We start from the raw sequence: 21,975 nt of genomic DNA, 5'->3' as shown, positions 1-21,975 counted from the left end.
AGTATACGAATACCTCAATGTACCACTAAATACTGGCTCAGAGGTAGAGCAGGTCAACTTATTATCATGGTCAGGGGACAACTTTATTATTTATTATACGTTTAACTATTTAGAGTGCAAAATTAAATAAAAAGTGTAGTAAAATAAGAGAAATTGTGACATTTCATTGCCCTCTCGGAGGGGGGGAACTCAGACTAGGCATTGACAAACAAATTACAACTAAGGACAATGAAGGACCACAACGAATACAAATTTTTTCTTGTCTTCCAGTTTAAGAGGATAGTTTTCTTGGCAACAGCTAGGGAAACGAGCAGGGGTTTGGTGTTCTGGACTAATAAATTGATAGCAGTAGTATCCCCAAGTAGACAGGGGGAGGGGGAGAGAGGAATGCTGCAGCTCATGACCCGGGATAGTGTATTGATGATGGAATTCCAGAAGTCTTGAACAGGTGGCATGGAAATAGTTGTCTGGAGTGTTGAGGGTGCAATGGGAGCATACAACTAGCACACTATTTGATGACACCGTTGGTGTTGAAGTCACTTGCTGAGCTGGTCCTGAAGCTTGTCCTGAAGAAGAGGAAGACAAATGGAAGGTCTTACAGAAGTCTGTAAGCAGGAAACGGCTATACGCCCACTGCTAGATACATGAAACCTCGTTTTCCTCAAGGCCAATGAAAGGGTGAATTCGGAATAAGCATAATCCAATACTCAATAATCATTGGTATCTGTTTATCTTTAAGGCCATTGTCGGAGAATTACCACCTCATGTCGTATGTCCTAATAGGGGACATTTTGCATCGTCATCCTTCAGCTAACGAGTTGGAATCCTTATTTTATGGGAGCGATTTGGCATTCATTTTCCAGAAACTACTATTGTGTGATACTCAGAAGTCAAATGTTTGTCATGTATAAAGAAAAATGGTCTGTTGATATATGGTGTAAACAAAAATTACAAACTTACTGTCTCATAATAGTTACAGTACAGAACCTTATGTGAAGTATAATTTAAACAGAAGACAAAGATCCCCATGTGCACAGATGCGATCAGCCCTAGAGCGGCAGGTTTAATGCCACTTCAGAGGAGGACAGACTTTGTTTGGTGTCTAGGTGAAATTGAGAATGAGGTTAAACTTTTGTTTTACTGTCCTGTCTACGAGGATGTAAGGGAAGTACTTATTAGTCAAATGTCCTCCATTTATGTAGATTTTCTTGAGCGGGATGAATAAATGGTGCATTTTATATAAATGGTGTGTTTTATATAGCACTTGTATCCAAAGTGCTTTAAAAAAAAAAATCCTGACGTTCACCCATTCACACACATTCACACACCGATGGTGGAGGCAACCATGCAAGGTGCCCGACCTGCACATCGGGAGCAATTTGGGGTTAAGTGTCTTGTTCAAGGACACATCAACACGCTGCCCGGGAGGAGCGGCAATCAAACCAGGAACCTTCCGACTACCAGACGACCGCTCTACCTGTCACTACCTCCTGAACCACTACGTTGGCATTACTTTTTTGTTTTTCCGGTTTTTAAGTTATAGATGCTTTTAGAGCAGGCTCTGTCCACACTATTATTATTCACGTTGGAGCTTATTGCGTCATGGCAAGACAATCTGTCAAACTGACATCTGATCTCGAGTGTCTGATAACAACAAAGAAATCTGTATCCTGCCTGGCCCCATTCCATCCCGGGGACATGGCCCAGTAGGTTTCAGTTTTTAAATTTGTTTTATTGTTCACACAGGGACATAGGAATAACGTTATGTGAACTCTTGGTTGTTTTTTGTACAGCAATGCAAGGTTCAGAGGACAGATGACCACTTGAGCCTCACATTACAGGGGTGAGAAGTAACTAAGTACTATTACTCAAGTACTGCAACTTGCTCTTGTTCGCAGACGACTCAGCCCTGCTGGTCTCTGACAAGAACAAGTTACAGGTTGAAAAAACCCTCAGCTCGGAACTCGGCAGAATCTGCACCTGGCTCGCTGATAACAAACTATCATTACACCTGGGTAAAACAGAGTCCATTCTCTTCCGATCAAATAACAAACTCAGCAAGGCCGACGGCTTCTCAGTTACAGTAGGTGACAATATTGTCACAAGGAAAGATGAAATTACATACCTGGGTTCCATCCTACAGGCAAATCTTTCCTGTGACAAAATGGCATCCAATGTAATCAAAAAAGTCAACCAACGAACACGATTCTTGTACCGGATCTCCTCTCTGGTAAACAGGAATACCCTGAAGACTCTGGCAGGAGCACTAATTCAAGGGTACTACGACTATGCTTGCACCTCATGGTACCAAAGCACCTCAAAGGCACTAAAAACAAGATTACAAACATCACAAAACAAACTGATCAGACTACTACTTGACCTTACTCCTAAAACTCACCTCACCCCTGCCCACTTTGACAACCTAGGATGGCTTAGAGTAGACGACAGAGTACAGCAACTTGCAATGGGCCTGGTCTACACCACTCAGGTACCCATGTACATGTCGAAATACTTCCCAAAGGTCAGTGAATACCACGCCCACAACACCAGAGGGAGTTCCACAAATCATGTGCAACCCAGATTCGGCACAAACAAGGGACTAAATACATTTCGCAATTATGCCACAACAATGTGGAATGCCCTACCCACGAGCCGTAAAGGAATGTGAATCACTACCCACATTCAAAACCACTCTCAAAGAGCACCTATGGGAGGCATGCATTTCGAAACTGGCTACCGTAAATGTGGTCTCCACACACAACTCGCAGCACCTCCAGAATGCATAAAAAAACCGGTGTGGTGTGTTTGCTCTAGTCATTATAGAGTCTAGAGAGTAGTGTCAACATTTATTATACCTCGCATCCGCTTGCTGTCGACCGAGTAACCAGAGCTAGCAGGAATGGACCAATAGCTAAATACTTGTTTAGAGTCGTCTATGATACTTTGAGGAATGAACACTCCCAAGCACTGAAATCAAACCCTGTGTACATTTTTGCATTTTAAAAAGTTTGCATTCTGTACCTCATTGTTTTCATTTTGCACTTTAGTTTGTATATTGTATATTTTAGTGTTTGGTCTTTATTCTTTTTACATTTGTTTGACTGTATGAAGCACATGATCAGGGGGCTCATACAGAACCAAGCAGTTCACTGTAATGTACATGATGTACCATGTGACAAATAAAACAAAACTTGAAAACTTGAACTACTACTTTTTCTTTTATAAAGCGCTATATAAATACAGCCATTTACTTTTACCATACTTTTAAGAACATCCCTAAAGTAAATGCCGTTTAACTCTCTCTGTCAAGTATCATCTTGAATGGAGGAACTTTAAGTGCTATTCCGTCAAGGTTTATCATGTGAGAGTGCTTGTGCTCCTCCTCACCTTCAGCTCAATGAGGGTGTTCTTCAGCTTTTCCACCTTTTCCTGACGCTTCTTCTCCTCTGCCCCTCTCCTCTCCTCCTCTGTTTCGTCATAGTTCTGCTCATTCAGCTGCCTCTCCAGCGCCCGGTTCTTGTCCTCCAGATCACTAATCTAAACATGGAGGATTAATAATAAACATACGTCTTTGTCAACATTACTTTTGGTAACACTTTTCTTTCAGACATGGTCACCTGCGTTATTTTTTTTCCTAGCCGCATTTCTCGGAGACGCTCTCTGATTGGCCACTGACTGACGCTCTCTGATTGGCCACTGACATGTTTGCCCAATTGCGTGACGAGCTGTGTCTTTGCCCATTTCCGCGTCGAACAGCCTGCAAACTACCTGGCGTTCTATCGCCATGCTCTAAGACAAACTCTAACCTTAACCAACTTCGAAAAGAGTGCCTAAGCTTAACCGTCGAAAGAACTTGCCGTCACGCTCTAAGACAAACTCTAACCTTAACCAACTTCGAAAGAGTGCCTAAGCTTAACCAGTGTAGAAACAGGCGTCGGCCAATCAGAGAGCGTCTCCGAGAAATGCGGCTAGGAAAAAAATTAACGCAGGATGGTGGAGTTGGACGGCTACTTTGGTTTTACAGTGAATTTATCTGAAGAGAAATGGAGCCCTCTGCTGGACACCTAACTGAACTTTCTTGGGTGCCTTGTGTGCAGTGTTACTTTTGGCAGCTATTTTCATTTTAGTTTTAGTCTTAAGGCCTCTGCATGCTACAGAAACTTCAGAGCAACTGCAACACAACATCGGCGAGATTTCAGCGCGGTTGTTTTAGAGGGTCTTGTAGACTGTGTTGCTTGGACGTTGCGTACATGTCCCTCAAATCTAACCTAAACAACCGTTGCGTTGATATTGCGTAGCAGTGATTGGTTGGTTAGCGAATGGGGGCGGGGCTGTCATAGAATAATATTAGTCCCGCAGAGAATAATCCTCCATTGTTGTTTCCAGCGTTGACGCTAAATAATTAGCGTCACATAGCTCGCCTTTTTCTGAAAACCCAAGCACATATTGTTCCATAGCATACGCCTTCAGTTGATCATGACAAATCCTCTCTTACCTTGACGATTAAAAAGCCTCCATAATTTAGTAAATAAAGCTGTAGCCAGCCAGCTAGCATTGGGTCTATTCAAAATGCTATCCACATTAGCTACATAGCTAACCAAGTAAATACAATGGTATCCGTCCTGAGGTAACGTTAAATACAACGTTTGCTAGTCGAAATGACTGGACACACACAGGGACAAGTTAAACATCAATCAATTAATTTATTCCAATAGGTAGTTTGAGCTGCATGTGAGCCGAGGTCCTCTCCATTGGAAACTAATGATGTTACGGTAACGTTAGCTCGAAAAGCACAGAAAGTTAAGCTGCTAGCAACAGACACTATAACACTTCCGGTCGGGGGGTTTCAAAATAAAAGAGCGACGTCTAAAATCACCGGAAATACGTTTATTTTGTACATTGTCTAACGTTAACACGAACCTAAACTAACTTTAGTTAAACTAACTTTGCGCGTCGATGTTGCAGAAGCATAAAGGCAGAGTGTCTAAAACACCGTTGCTTTGTCGATGTTGTGTTGCAGTTGCTCTGAAGTTTCTGTAGCATGCAGAGGCCTTTAGTCATGTGTCAAGTGCTCCTTTTTCGTTTTCATCATATTTAGTCATCTTCATTTATTTTTCGTTTAGTCAGTTTTAGTCAACTAAATGTCTGAGCATTTTAGTCTTAGTCAGTTTTTGTCTCAATTTTGTCTTTTTTGTTTTAGTCTAGATTTAGTTGACAAACGGATGACATTTTTGTCTATTTTTAGTTAATGTACTAAAAAAAATTATATTATATAAATGATAAAACTTTTTTTTTCTTTTCTTTTTTTACAGCTACTGTTTTATATATACTGTTTTTTTAGTAATAACTAGAAAGTAATGGTATTTATTCAACAGGTGGTTGTATTAGTATTAGTATCATTAAATGACAACTATGCTCAACTATGCTTCACCCACGGAAAGGTTGTTGGCACATTGGTTCCACACGGACGTTACACGTTGTTGCGCACTTCCTATCCAGTCGGCTCCGGTGGTTCAGTTAGCTCCTAGCAGAGGCTCTCTGTTGTGATTTTTAATGCAAAATAAATATTCAACATTCTCCTTTGAGACTCCGCCTCAGACTCTTATCATTTGGCACTAAAAGCTAAACATTGTCACCGGTATGGCTGTCTGCATTATGTCATTAATTGTGTGCAGTTAGCCACATTAGCGTGAGCTAGCTTAGCCACTAGCTAACGCGATCTAGATAGAAATACAAACAATGTAACGTTACTGGTGACAAAGTTATTTACCTTGGAATACTCCTTTGCCAACTTGCTGTACTTTGCTTGCAGGTCTGCAGCTGGATTATGAATAGTCCCAACTTTAGCCAAGGTAACGTTAAGCTAAAACTAGCTTTTCAAATAGCTCCAGCTAATGCTAATAACACAGAGCTCCCGTCAGCCGTCACACTGTTCTGTCGGGATGATGGCATTAAGAAAAGTTATAATTAGTTTGTCTCGTCTTGTTTTAGTCAACAATCTCAACATACATGAAGAGAAATTTCGGTTTTTATAAATTACATTTTTGTGTCGTCAGTTGTGGTCAACGATATTTAATAAACTATTTAGTCTCGTTAGCGTCACATGGTATTCAATAACGTGACGTCACATCTCGTTGTCGTCATGAAAAAAACCTTCGTTGACGAACATCTTTCGTCATCAATTTAGTCAACAAAATTAACACTGCTTGTGTGTGTGTGTTTCGAATTTGGATTGTTTTAAATTGTGCACACAGTGATAGCAAATTTACCAACTATGCCGGGTGCAATTTAGCCTAACCCAACAAGTATTTATATATAGACTAGTATCTAACCCAACAAGTATTTATATATAGACTAGTATCTAACCCAACTATTTCTGACTAGTCTTAATATGACAGGTAATCCTTCTCATCTGTACTGGGTCTTAATGTCTAACTACAGGGTGTGTTGCTGTGTTTCTCGTACTGATGTGTGCATGAATGAATGATTATAATTTCTATGTTATATGTTAGTCGGTAGGTCACATTACCCTCTTCTCCATGTCAGACTTGTCCTGCTCCGACTGCAGGCCCTTCCTATCGCCGTAGGCCTTGCTGCTCTCGTACAGCGTCTCGTAGGTAGCGATGGTCATGCGGCTCTCATCCCTCACCTTGTGCAGCAGCAAGCCCCTCTCAGCACAGTTGATGGTGACTTGTCTAATCAGCTCATCTAAAGTGAGGAACGTGGAGAAGAGAATGAGCTCCTTCTTGATTGAATGGACCTATCTTAAACCCCACCCTCTTTCCTTGATCCTCCAATCACAACTGTTGCTTTGCTCTGACAAGCAACGGCTGCGATTGGAGGATCAAGCAAAGAGGGCAGGTTTGAGATAGGTCAATTGATGGGTTACCATGTGCTTTCCTTAGAATATAATAACCTGGCAACCCACCAGAATAAAATCGTAGTTATAGTTAAGAGAGAGAGAGAATTTGGGATGGGACAGTTACCGGTATTAGCCGACATCAGACCATAAATCAAGATAATTTTTGAGTACATGATAATGGTACTGTGAAATTAGATTAGATTAGATTAAAATGTATTGTCATTATACAGCACAAGTACAGTACAATGAAAATAAGTTTGGCATCCAACCAGACTGCCAATGTAACAGTAAAGTATCTGTGGTACCATTGACTGGCATTTTCATAATCAATATGTCTGTGTATAGAAACGCATTGTTAGAGAGGCCAGGCCAGACCCCACCCAGGGGCCTGCGTCTCCACTGTTCTGCCAGAGCCAATGATGTTGCCATACATGTGAGTAAAATCATGGAACCCACTGTTGGTGTTGTTTAGTGTAAAATGTAAAGATCCCTATCTTTGACCAGGTTTAACCATGTATATGGCTCAGTACATTCTCTCTTCATTGACATAACATGACTACTGTTTTGTGTACAGACTTGTTTGATGTGTAAATCTCAACAATCCTTTTGTACAGCACGTTTGATGTAATATGAAATAATCCCTGTATGTAAATAACCTTTTCTCCACCTTTGGGCCCAGAGGCAATAAATATATGAGTTTGAATTAGAACTCTTGTTGTCTGACTACACCGTTATTTCTCTGCTGGCTATTTGGAGTCAGATGAGGACCTTTTCTATCATTCTGCCTTTTCCCCTCCAGTTAGCAACCTGTTTGCACTGTGATTAATCTAATGTATTGACTTAAGATATACCACATAGCCTACAATAGTAACATACAATGTACAGGTGATTAAACTGGGTATAAAATATATACAGTAAATTGTTACTGAGTAATAGTACTAATCGGATGTATGTACAGGGTTGTAGTATTAATATGTACAGTGATGCAGGTATAAAGACACTATGGTAGTAAGTCATACTGGCCAGCAGCGTAACTAGTATGAGTAGGTAAGGGATATGTACAAATATAGATATAGTATCTACAGATGTGCAAAAAGGATTATATGCAAGTATGTAGAGAAATATGGGGATATATACAGTATATATATATTTCACCTTTTAAAAACGTGTTGTTTTCTTGCAGAATGCTATTTTTTAAGGATACCCAATACAATACACTGCTTTTGGAAAATATCTTGCAGACAGGTGCAGATAGGAGGTTTCTCGTCATCCAAAGTGAAATCAGAAAATCTGAATTGTGCAGGTTTGCGTTTCAGCCATCGATATGCCCTTTTTTGTACTGTATGTATGTGTATATAAGCTGTATATAGTGCTCTGTGTATCTTCATCTGTGGTTATACTGATGCGGCATGACGTAGGAAGCAGAAGAACCTTGTGGCCCCAGGTGGAGGACTGAAGGTCCCTGCCAGGAGCTCAGTGTTGACTAACACCTGTATGTTCAGCCTCAGCCGAGCAGCCCGCTTACCGAAGCACTGGAAGTAGTCCTCCCTGCGGACAGGGCAGAGGGCCGACTCCCTGGCCCGCCTCCCCTGCAGCTTGAGGGCCAGCAGCTCCGTCAGGTGCACCACATCCTTGAGGCTGGAGGGGCTGCTGGAGGCGAACTGCACCCACAGCTGGTTGTCCTTTGTCCATTCCCTGCAAGACAGACAGACAGACAGACAGACAGACAGACAGACAGACAGACAGACAGACAGACAGACAGACAGACAGACAGACAAACAAACATGGTAGAAATGTATGTATCACCATGATACGTTAATTTAAATCATGATACTGATAGTAATATCACCACAAAACCTTAAGTAATACCATGACGGTAACATTTAAATCGTGATACTGATGGTAATATCACCATAAAACCTTAAGTAATACCATGACGGTAACATTTAAATCATGATACTGATGGTAATATCACCATAAAACCTTAAGTAATACCGATAGGTTATGTAGATAACCTAGTTATATTAGTATAGGCTAAGCGTCCCGCTCTGAGCCTTACGAGATACTCATATCTCCTGTGATACCTAATGTATCTCCCACGAACAAAAACACATGCACCCCACCTGTATGGGGCCCCGCCCCTTATGGTGGCCACCGCCCATATAACCATGACCCTGGTCATGGAACACCCTTCCTCGCCAAAACCCGTCCCAGGAAAAGATCCCTCAAGAGGGAACTCAGGGCGCGCAGAGCGGGACGCTTAGCCTATACTAATATAACTAGGTTATCTACATAACCTATCGTTATATATCGTATAGCATCGCGTCCCGCTCTGAGCCTTACGAGATAATGGGGAAGAGCGGGCGCGAGACCCGACAGATGTACCCCCTGAGGACCCGTAAGCCCACATCAAGGGGTGCGGGGAGCCCTGTCACCCCATCCTTCCTAACGAAGGGGGGGCGCAGTCAACTCCACCTGAATGCGAACAAGAGGGAGCCAGAACCCCTTGAACACACCGTACAGGCGGAACCATGTGTGACTCAACACACTGCGGCCCATACCCATACACTCCTGCTACCCGACCAAAGGACGGGAAGCAGGAAAGGCCACAGACCCCAGAACCGCCTGGGAGACAGAACCCCCGGTCATGTCCATGAGGAAAAACCTTACAAAGGAGCCCGGGGAGGACCATGAAGCTGCAGCACAGATGGCCTCCACCGAGGCCCCACCCAGGAGAGCGGCAGAGGCAGCCACCCCACGAGTGGAGTGCGCCCTGACGCCCCCAGGGGGATCCTGCCCAGCCAGCGTGTAGCAGAGGGTAACACCCTCGCACAACCAATGGGACAGGCGCTGCTCCGACAGTGCCTTACCAGCACGAGCCCCACCGTAACAGACAAAAAGCTGGTTGGTAACCCTGAAATCCTGAGTACGGCTGAGGTAAATCCCCAAGCACGGACTGGACATGACAGGTGAAGGCCCGCATCTAACTCACCAGTGTGAGGAGGAGGACGAAACGCCTGAACCACAATATCCCGGGAGCGGAAGGAACTCCGGATATTCTCAGGCACGAAAGCAGGATTAGGTCGCAGAGTGACACCGCAATCGGTCCGAAAAGACAGGCACTCTGGATGTACCGAGAGAGCACAGAGCTCACCTACGCGTTTAGCGGAAGTGACAGCCAGAAGGAACGCGGTCCTGAAGGACAGCTGTCCCAACGGCGCCCGCTCGAGCGGCTCAAACGGGGCCAAGGACAACCGACCGAGGACCAATTGAAGATCCCAAGTCGGAGCCAAGGAGCGTTGCACCGGCTTAACGCATCGAGCGCCAAGCAGGAAACGCTTCACAAGAGGGTGGCTGAACAAGACATCCCCTCAAACCCCTCATGATAGGAGGATATAGCTGCTGCATATACCCTCACCGTCGAAGCCGACAGTCTATCAAGGAGAGACTGGAGGTAACTAAGGACAGCAACCAGGGGGCAGGAGACTGAGTCCAGGCCCCCCGCCTTACACCACACTTGGAACATACGTCATCTGCCCGCGTAAGCGCGACAGTGGAGGGAGCATGTGCAGTCCAGATGGTAACACCATCAGGATCAAGAACCTGCGCCCCTCAACGTACCCGTCCCAACAACTGACCTAACAGATGTATGGGGAAGAATCCCTGGCGGCACGGCATCGGTCCCAGACCTGCCTGGCCATGTCCAGACGCAATCCTCACCCGTCAGGATGAGGGCCGCCCCGCGACAGTACACCTGCACCCACATTCTCCCTGCCGGGGATGTGGGGAGCCCTTAGGCCGCGCAGATGGAGGACGCCCATAGCCAGCCGCCCGCCGCCTGGTGCAGACAGGGGGAGCGTACTCCTCCCTGTCTGTCGATACACGACACTGACGTCGTATCGTCCGTCCTGATCAACACCATTTGTGGACCAGAAGGACCGCTTTCAACACCAACACATTGAACGTAGCGCAGACCGGGCAGCATGGTTTGCCAGCTGCCCCCTACTGCGTTGGCCCGACGCATCACCAGCGAGGGAGGCGTCGGTGAAAACGCGACGTGAGACAGCGCCGTAACCGTCCTAGGACGGAACCTCCCGAGCGTGTTGACAACACGCTCCGAGATGGATGCCCATAGCCCTCCAACCGTTGACTGGGAAGAGGAATACTCTACATCCAGTGTACAGCAACCCCAGGCTGGTAGAGACCTGCCTGGTACGAGACCTGACGATCCACCTTGACCGCGAAGGACCAGAACGTCATCAGGGCAGAACACTCCGTAACCCCGGATGACGCAGAGGCCCCAGTGCGGCCTCCACGCACTTGGTGAAGATGCGGGGAGCCAGAGAAAACCGAACGGCAGCCTCTGGTACTCATACGCTAACCCTGCAAAGGAAGCGTAGGTAAGCCCTAGGATGGAAGATCGGGGATGCGCATACGCATCCTACAGGTCTATGGAGGAGAACCAGACCCCCACCTGACAGTGTTCAACAGGTAGGAGACGATCCAAAAAATGCTGAACCTTCCCATGGGACAGGTCCAGCCTGGGTCTTACACCCCTCCCTCCCGACTTCTCGGGCAGAGAACACCGGGAGGAGAACGCCACGACGATGGCTTGCTTCGTCCACAGAGATTGGATCTCGTCGACCAGAGCTGTCCCTGCTGGAGACCCCGACAACAGGGTCTGTACCAAACCTGAAAACGGGTGGGGTTGTGTAAACACAAGTCCCCGCCTCACCATTCTCTCCATCTACCTCGACATATGGTACTGCCGTAGTCATATGTGACGACACTCCCAACGCACCCGCCGTCACGTGGCGCAGGTCCGCCAGGAACTGTAGATAGTTGGCCCGGTCCCCCCCGCTGTGCGAAGACAACCCTGGAATCGTGCGAGGAGCGCGTTCCGTGTCGGAACACCTGACCCTGACACCACCCACGAGGCAATCGCACCCAAGGGGGAACCCCGACAGAAAAAGGGCCTGTCTGATACGGGGGGCTTCCGATCAAAAAAGCCCCCCCACTGAACACCCCTCCAGAACATGCTGAAGGAGTCGTTCTGCAGCCGGACATGCAAGGTGTAAGGCCCCCATGGGTTCCTACACACCGTAGCCCTGCAGTGATATCACTACCACCCCAAACCATGTGAGCTGCGACCACTTGCCAATATTCCAGGAGTGGGAGCACCAACATGATACCTGGCCTGGCGAAGGCGAGGCCGGGGAAGCCCGCACTGTGTGCCTCAAAAGGTTTCGAGCCCCCCTGCTGACAACACTTAAGTTGACAGACGTAACACCAGGCTCAACCAACACAGTTCAAGGTGTGGGAGCCGCTTGACAGCACAACATTCTCACGGACAGACCCAGGCTCAGCCATCAACTGGGTGTCAGCCCCTGTCTCCATGAGAAGCGAAGAATGGGGCCGCATACGCCTCAATGAAGGTTCGCGGCCCGCAGCCAAAGGAGAACGCTCAGAGCCCCGCTTCTGGGGATACCAGAGAGAGGATTGAACGGGGAGCGGGCTGCTCGCGGCAAAATGACGACGGAGTGGTTTACCAACACCGAAATCACCCAAAATGGCCGATCCCTCGGCCGCCAAGACTGTCGGCCTCGCGATACCCTGTCGATTCTCCAACCAGGGCACCACTGGCGGGGGAAACATGGCCGCCTGTCGAGGGCCCCGTCATCGCCGCTGACGAGGCCGTGCTCTCTCTTCTTCTGGCTGCGCGGTGTGAGGCGGTGTAGGGCCTAGGACAATACCGCCCGCGCTCCAGCAGAAGACCAAAATCCCCTGCGGAGAGGGGAACCCTGAGCGGTTATAGCTTGCGGCTGGGTCAAAGCTAATAACGTCAACATCCTCGACGGAGTGGTTTACCAACACCGTGCGCGATGTGTCGACGTCGGCCGGCCCTCAAGGCCCCTCCACCAGACACCATTTCTGTAATAGAAAAAACACCAATTCGAACACAGTTCTAATCGTTGCCAATTCCATACCGTGGCGGTACAAGCCTTAACAGCCCACCAGCCACTCGCCAGGCCGACCCATGGTGTCGGCCGGGCGGGGCATTGTTTCAATATATCAAAAACAAAGGACTGATGTTAACATGGAGCACCAGTGGTGATTGCAAACAGCACCCTCCACTGTGGTGTGGACCATGAAAAGGTTAAATGAATAAAAGAGCTAAACCACAAAAACTGTAGAATGAGCAAACCCATACACACAAAGTTTAAGGGGAGACGGACCAGACCCGTCTTCATTCAAAATATTCACAACAGAACACCAGCCCTAGTTTAGCCCATTTACCAAAAAAGGTAAACAAAGCCCCCCCCCGCACTACTCCCCCAGTATACCGATTGACCGTCAGTATGAATGGTTTGAGAGGAGAGAAAGCTGTAGCAAGACAGACCTTCTCATAGCAGAGTGACAAAATGAAACAATAGCCCCCTACACAGGGCCGCCCCAGGAGATGGGGGGCCTCGCGTCTAAAAACGCACAGGGCCTCACATTTCTCCCAAGCGGCCCTGCCCTTATACTACTGCAGCCTAACGCCAGGCAATGTGGAACCCAAGACAACAATTGCCTGTGCACAGACACGCAACATGTGTACCATGTCGGCTGGACCCATAGCCCCACTACCCGACGCCAACCCAGATGGGAACACCGTTCAACAAACCCCGCCGGAACACAAGGTAATACCTGGCTAGAACCTAGCCACGACCTACCCCGTTGTCAACCCATTTACCCGAAAAAGGTAAATAGAACTCAAAACCCCACAACAGCTACCGACTGACCTTCATTGATGAACCGGGCAAGAGGCGGGAGAGTGACAACATCTCACGGCGGAGACATTAAAACAGCATAGCAATTAGCAGTAGTGATAGCATGCGGCAGTAGCGATAGCATGTTAGCATAGCTTTAGATGTTTTAGCAGCACGCCCAAGACAGCTTGGAAACCGTTCCCTGCAGAGAACGTTCACCAAACCATCCTGCCCCTGGCGCCAACACACAACAAGGTTGTGTTAACAACACAAACCAGCATTACTAACACTAATACCCATGCCTGAAGACACAGGGCCTACCTGAGTACAAGCTGGCCCGACAGCCAGCCTTGTACAGCTGAACCTCGATGTGCAGTCATCAAACGAGGAACATCACAGGCCCGTCGTGTCGCCGAAAACATGCGTCGAAGATGCCAGGGGCCAGCAACCTCCGGTAAGCTTCCAACATTATTAATCTTCCTTAATCTTTTCATTCCGCTAGCTCGTATGGTGCACGCATCCAACACGCTGGGACGAAAATAGAGGAAGGGTGTTCCATGACCAGGGTCATGGTTATATGGGCGGTGGCCACCATAAGGGGCGGGGCCCCATACAGGTGGGGTGCATGTGTTTTTGTTCGTGGGAGATACATTAGGTATCACAGGAGATATGAGTATCTCGTAAGGCTCAGAGCGGGACGCGATGCTATACGATATATAACATGACGGTAACATTTAAATCATGATACTGATGGTAATATCACCATGATACTTTTGGGTAGTTTGGTAACCAGGTCTATTTGGAGTATAGTCAAAATTAGGGATGCTCGATATTGGCTTTTTTACCGATACCGATATTCCGATATTGTCCAACTCTTAATTTCGATACCGATACCGATACCGATATCAACCGATACCGATATATGCAGGGTTTCCCCCCAAAAAAACTGAATAATTTCAGGTAATTAATAATTTCACTGGATGCATTCAAAAGGCTTTCTAAATGTAAGCATTATCTGTGCAAAATATGATAATTAAAAAAGTAAAAATTAACATTACATATCTCTTGTTGTTGAATTAAACCAACATGCATACTTTTGACAATAAATAAAATAAGAATTGGTTCTTACTTGCTTGCCTGGGTAAATAAAGGTTAAATAAATGTAAAAAAAAAAAAATTGTTTTCTTTTTTTATCGATACCGATATTTTCCGATATCACATTTTACTGCCGATATCGGCCGATAATATCGGTCGGCCGATAATATCGGACATCCCTAGTCAAAATAGTACTAAATATAGGCTAGAGACGTAGCCTAACCAAAGATCATACCTAGGAGGAAAGATGGTATTCAGGATTTCCTCTGGTTGGTGCTTGGTGGCATCAGTTGGGCGGGACTTTGGCTTGGGAGGTGGCAGCCGCGGCACAGGGCCAGTCAGAACACCCGGCTGGGGACTCACTCTCAGCGGACGTCCCTGTAATAGTGAACATTACTGCAGGATTTCTTTCTGACCTAAGTAAAATGTGACACAACTAATAATAATAGATTTATTTTATATAGCACACTTTAAACTCAGTGAGCTCTCAAGGTGCTTCACAGCAGAAGGAAAACAAAATTAAAAATAGAATAAAAAGGCTTAAAACAAGAAAAACATTCAAATGAATAAAAAGATAGGAATTAAAAGGGTTAACCAACTAAGGGGCTGCAACAACTAATCGACAGCTAATCGATTGTAAAACATAGTTGGCAACTATTTTTTTTATAATCGATTTGTTAGATGGATATATTTTGTTTTACAATTTGTCAATTTGCAAGCATTGTACAAGATGGGGAATAACAAATACTTTTCCTGGATTAGTGCAAGTGGATTCGACAAGGTTGTTGCAAACTCTTCCTAAACTAACCAACCGCCATAATGTCGTTAGCCACTATAGCTTGGCAAACCTACCTTTGCTGATTTATTGTCTGTTGTTTTTATCTTCACCCTGAGTGGGCGTTCATATTTCAGCAACGAATCCTCCATCCATTCGCTGCAAGACAGACAGACAGACAGACAGACAGACAGACAGACAGACAGACAGACAGACAGACAGACAGACACACAGACACACAGACAGACAGACACACAGACAGTTTAAATCATGATACTGATAGTAATATCACCATAAAACCTTAAGTGATACCATGACCGTAACATTTAAATCATGATACTGATGGTAATATCACCATAAAACCTTAAGTGATACCATGACCGTAACATTTAAATCATGATACTGATGGTAATATCACCATAAAACCTTAAGTAATACCATGACGGTACATTTAAATCATGATACTGATGGTAATATCACCATAAAACCTTAAGTAATACCATGATGGTAACATTTAAATCGTGATACTGATGGTAATATCACCATAAAACCTTAAGTAATACCATGACGGTAACATTTAAATCATGATACTGATGGTAATATCACCATGATACTTTTGGGTAGTTTGGTAACCAGGTCTATTTGGAGTATTGTGTGTCAAAATAGTACTAAATATAGGCTAGAGACGTAGCCTAACCAAAGATCATACCCAGGACGAAAGATGGTATTCAGGATTTCCTCTGGTTGGTGCTTGGTGGCATCAGCTGGGCGGGACATTGGCTTGGGAGGTTATAAAACATACACTGTAAACAATTACCAGCATTTCACAACATTGAACAGTATTATCTTACAGTGACATATTGTAATCAAGGCCCCCTGTAATATCCCAACAAATACATGTAAAAAAGACAGTATCCTTTGATTTCACATAATTTAATTATTATTTCACAATAAAATACTGCAATCAAAATCCTCTGTAATATCACATCAGATTTTGTAATCTCACAATAACAACTGCCAGCTATGCATCTATGCTTGTAGCCAACTGCCAGGCCCCTGCGCTTCTCTCTCTCTCTCTCTCTCTCTCTCTCTCTCTCTCTCTCTCTCTCTCTCTCTCTCTCTCTGGAAACGGCTTAACACTTTAAGGTAGAAAAATGCTGTTTTTGAGTACTTGATTAAAAATACAAAACTTCATTAAAAAAAAAAAAAAAACTTACAGATGTGTTCCATAAACTCACAGGAATTGTGTAAAATTGCCCAAATAGTGAAAGAAATAGTAAAATAGTTCCCCTTTAAACTACAGTGTGGGTACTGCTCAGCCCCTCGCGTTATGTGACTGTAGCCGCATTTTAAATACGTCATCACAACAACATTAGGTCCAACTTTGAGAATATTAACGTAATTTTTTTATCGCGCTAAAAGAGTCCGCCGTTAACTTAGCCCGGTAAAGGCATTAACGGCCCGGCCTAAAAAATATATATATACAGGTATATTAAAAATATATATATAAAAGAAATATGAAATTAGCCACCCACACAACCGCGGTGAGAAAATGTCATACCGCGACAGCCCTAGAATAAAGTATATTATATTTAGCTCCCATTTGAATAATAGACATGTCTAAAAACAAGTCCTTCATTCCAACAGCCATCAGACTATACAATGCATCACTGTGCCTCACTGCATCACTGAGCACAGAGTGACAGTTACCATCTTCCTGGACTTTTTTTGAAACAGCACTGTTGTCATCTTGTTTGAGAAATCCAGGTACTTCTGTTAAATAACTAAATTAACGCGAATGTTCTAACTTTAGGAGTTATACGGAATGAGATCTTGAGAGAATTTACCAGAATTTAACATTCACAAAGCCACGCCCCTCACTGCCCGTTGTCCAATCGCGGTGAAATTGTGAAAGTGTGGGTGATGCCTGTGCACCGCCGGCCAACGGGAGAGGGTCTATGAATTGTTGAATAGATACACAAATGTTCTAGAATGTTCTATTATGACATCATACTGTGACAAAATGTTCTATTATGACATCATACTGTGACATCACAAATGTTCTAGAATGTTCTATTATGAAATGTCCCGTTTAAAGTGGATTTGTAGCCAAACGGTGCAGTGAAACTTGCCAAAATGTAATAGCAACTCAAGTTGGAGCAAGCCGGTCGTTTTGATACCTTACACGTGTATGTGGTGCGAAGGCTCTGTGAGGAGAGTTAGCGGGCAAAAATCGGCGGAATAATAAATAAATAAATAGTATAGACTAGACAATTCCGCGTGGGGGAAATTGTGAAAGTGTGGGTGACGCCTGTGCACCGCCAGCCAATGTGAGAGGGTCTGTATTGTCTCTATGACAAACGGTAAAAAATATACAAAAAGGGGGCGTGGCCTAAGGATCGGGGGAGTGGTCAACATAGACCAATGAAAGAGGATATCCCTACTGAGTACAATGGCACAACCCGCAAGTCTCTATGACAAACGGTTTAAAAGATATAAAAAGGAGCCAAACCATGGGGCGTGGTCAACATAGACCAATGAAAGAGGATATCCCTACTGAGTACAATGACACAACCCGCAAGTCTCTACGACAACCGGTTCAAAAGATATACAAAGGGGGAGGAGCCAAACTATGGGCGTGGTCAACATAGACCAATGAAAGAGGACTTCCCTACTGAGTACAATAGCACAACCCGCAAGTCTCTATGACAAACGGTTAAAAAGATACAAAAAGGGGGCGTGGCTTAATGGTAAGGGGGATGAGCCGAACCATGGGGGCGTGGTCAACATAGACCAATGAAAGAGGATATCCCTACTGAGTACAATGACACAACCCGCAAGTCTCTACGACAAACGGTTCAGAAGATACACAAAGGGGGAGGAGCCAAACTATGGGCGTGGTCAACATAGACCAATGAAAGAGGACATCCCTACTGAGTACAATGCCACAACCCGCAAGTATCTACGACAAACGGTTCAAAAGATACAAAAGGGGGCGTGGCCTAATGACAAGGGGAGGGACCGAACCATGGGGGCGTGGTCAACATAGACCAATGAAAGAGGATATCCCTACTGCGTACAATGACACAACCCGCAAGTCTCTACAACAAACGGTTCAAAAGATACACAAAGTGGGAGGAGCCAAACTATGGGCGTGGTCAACATAGACCAATGAAAGAGGATATATATATGCGAGTTTGAACAGGTGGGTTTTATTTATTTTTAGCTTTTTTCCCTGACCTTTTTTGAGGGCACTCCATCAGCCCCTCCTCTTCGGGGGACAACTTTATTATTTATTATACGTTTTAACTATTTACAGTGCAAAATTAAATAAAAAGTGTATAGTAAAATAAGAAAAATAGTGACATTTCATTGCCCTCTCGGAGGGGGGGACTCAGACTAGACATTGACAAACAAATTACAACTAAGGACAATGAAGGACAACAACGAATACACATGATAAGGGAAAGGGGGGGGCAGAGAGGGGAGTAAGTAAAGTAGGGGGTGAGGATGGGAATTGAGAGAAGGGTGGGTTATGATGGCTCACAGGTCAATATCCTGTGATTAGGAGCCTAGATTATCCACAAGCAATTCCCAGATGTTATTAAATTGTGAGACTTCGATGTGATCCACGGTGGGTTTTCAATTGTGATCTGAATGATGAGAGTGAGTCATACCAATTGAGCACCACAGATATCACAAATTCTTCTATGAAAGAGAGACATCGAGAGGCTTCGTATCTGATTTTTATCATCACTTACTAACGTCTTCGTATGGAATCCTTCCCCTAGACTCAGTCTGGAGGAGGGATATACCAGACTTGGAAATAGATTTTGATTGGCAAGAAGTCTGGGCAAACGTTCGAATTGCGTCACGCAACCCGGACCATCAACAAATTAATCTTAATTATATTCATAGGATATACCTGACTCCTATAAGATTGAACAGAATGGGACAATATTCTCTATGTTCCTTATGTACAAATGGGGATGAGGGTACATTTATGCACATGTATTGGGATTGCCCACCGGTTAAGATATTCTGGGAAGAGGTGACCCAGCAATTATCAGAATTCTTATTTCTGAACATACCTTTACATCCCTCTGTATTGCTGTTGAATGATGTTTTTCAGTTTGCAGCCCCTATACAGCTAAAGAGACTAGTTTTATCCGGTCTCACAGCTGCTAAAAAGCTGATAGCATCACGATGGATTCAACTGGATAAAATGTGCCGGAAGGTATGGGTTCTTACCTATCTCGATGTGATTTATCTAGAGATATCTACAGCAAGAATGTTAGGTGTCAGTGAAACCAACATTGCAATCTGGTTAGAAGTGGTGGAGAGAATAAAAGCTATATCATATGAATTGTAGTGCCTGGTTAGAAACGAATGAAAATGGATGGATTATCCAAGTGGGGGTCCGGGGGGGGAGAGCGAGCATATGTATGTATTGTATTAGATAGCAAGTATTAGGTATATATCTCGTAAACTACATTTATATTGATTCAAATGGAATGTATAGTCCTGTGATTTACATTTGATGTTTACTAATGCTTGTGTGTCTAATTTTATGTTATGTTTAAAAAATAATAAAAAAAAAAAAGAAAATACGAGAGTGAGTCAGACTGTCAGATATGTGGGGGCAGGGAGTTCCAGAGTCTGGGAGCCGAGCAGCTGAACGCTCGGGCACCCATGGTGCTGAGGCGTGAGCTGGGGATGGAGAGGAGTCCAGTAGAGGATGAGCGGAAGGTGCGGGAGGGGGTGTAATCCTGGAGGAGGTCAGTGATGTAGATGGGGGCTAGATTGTGGAGGGCTTTGAAGGTGAGTAAGAGGTTTTTGAAATCAATCCGGTAGTGCACAGGGAGCCAGTGTAGTTGAATGAGGATGGGGGTGATGTGGTCGGATGAGTTTGTGCGGGTGATGATCCTGGCAGCAGAGTTTTGCATGATTTGGAGTCTGTTGAGGAGTTTGGTGGTGTGGGAGAAATGTTCCCGGATCAATCAATGTAGACAGTCAGGTAGACTTGAAAAACATGGGTTTAATACACCAAAATAGGTTCAAGTAAATCAGAGTTACGGCAGGATGACTCAGAGTACACACTGGCCGAGTGTACCCAACTGAACTCCTCGATCAATGACATTGGGTACATTATATACAAGAGAAGTGAGAGGTGTGTCCATTGTGAGTGGTCGGACTGGAAGGGTGGGTGATTGGTCTGTTCAATGGGGGGGTTTCGGGTCCTTGGATGGGGGGGGGGGGGGGGGTGGCGTGTTTTGAGGTGGTTTGTCTGGAATGGTGGGTTGTGTGGTTTGTTCTGCTCTGTGGGGGGGGGGGGCTTGGGGTGGTGACAGGGGGGTAGGGTTGACGGTTAGACAGGTTTAGACAGAACCTGGCTATTGGGGGACAATGGGCTGTCTGTCAGGGAGGGGTTAATTACAATTTGGGGTGGTGGGGGAAATCCAGTTCTACCACAATTCACACTTTCTCTCATCTGATAAGAGTTGGTATATTCATTGTACAATCAATAGGATGTGGGATGAAGGGATTACAAAATAATATTTGCAATAGACATTAACCTAGTGATTAATGAATAAAAAATTAAATATTTACAATGGACATTAACCTAGTGATTAATGAATCAAAAATAAAATATTTACAATAGACATTAACCTAGTGACTAATGAATCAAAAATAAAAATTGAAAACCGTTAACCTAGTGGTTAATAAAAACTAACATAAAGGGTGATTATGGTCAAATGTTCCAAAATATATACATATATACAATTTATAATATGATTCTTGGTGAAATTACTTAAGATCCAGTTGTATTTGAGTGCCACTTTCATCTGTGATTGTCTCAGTTTTGTTGGTCTTTACTTAGAATCAGACAATTTTCTCCATTTCTTCTCTATAAATGAGGAGATAAAACGCCTTATGCATCGTTCCTGTATATAATTGTAGTGCATACTATCAACTCTCCACCATTTGTTAGGTGGCAAAACAAAAACGTTATGTCCTCATTTATGAGAGAACAAACCAACTGATTCTTTCTTGTCTAACAATACAATTTTGTAACTTAAAGGTGACATGCATTATAAATGTACATTTTCAGTCTCTAGCATTGTATTATAGTAATAGGAGTTAGTATCAATGTGTTTTAGTGTCTAAATACCATATTGGCGGATTGCTCTGATTCAGCTCAGATCATTTCCTGCTCCAGTAAATTAGGCCATCCTGATTTGAAGGCCTGCGTGACGTTACTCAGGCTCTGGGTAGCAGACAGTGATGTGATTGGCTCTGTGGTTGTAGCTAATGCCCGCCCACAATCTACCTAGACTGACTGTACACAGCGAGTGGAAACCACTTCCTCATACTTCCGCATGCACTCTGTAATTAGTAGTAATTTAGTAATTTAGGACCTGCTCCGAGGTCATCAATTGGCACACATGCGATGCATGCATGCAATTCGTATCTGCGATTAACCCATCTCT

General features: G+C 44.5%; 1 protein-coding gene across 1 annotated transcript in view; it reads right to left on the bottom strand.

Moving 5' to 3' along the window:
* Positions 1-536: 536 nt before the first annotated feature.
* The window catches only part of LOC311226136 (33 kDa inner dynein arm light chain, axonemal-like), a gene marked incomplete at both ends in the record, with an annotated part of 48,218 nt that continues 26,779 nt past the window's right edge, over positions 537-21,975 (bottom strand). Inside the window, 4 exons of the mRNA XM_084311510.1 lie at positions 537-566; positions 3,388-3,537; positions 6,530-6,708; positions 8,388-8,557. Of these exons, the coding sequence (XP_084167636.1) occupies positions 537-566; positions 3,388-3,537; positions 6,530-6,708; positions 8,388-8,557 (529 nt within the window). The remainder of the gene's footprint in view (positions 567-3,387; positions 3,538-6,529; positions 6,709-8,387; positions 8,558-21,975) is intronic.

The sequence above is a fragment of the Notolepis coatsorum genome (assembly GCF_963971535.1).
Source record: "Notolepis coatsorum genome assembly, chromosome: 1".
NCBI classification, from domain to species: Eukaryota; Metazoa; Chordata; class Actinopteri; order Aulopiformes; family Paralepididae; genus Notolepis; species Notolepis coatsorum.
This window is presented reverse-complemented; position numbering and strand designations above follow the sequence as displayed.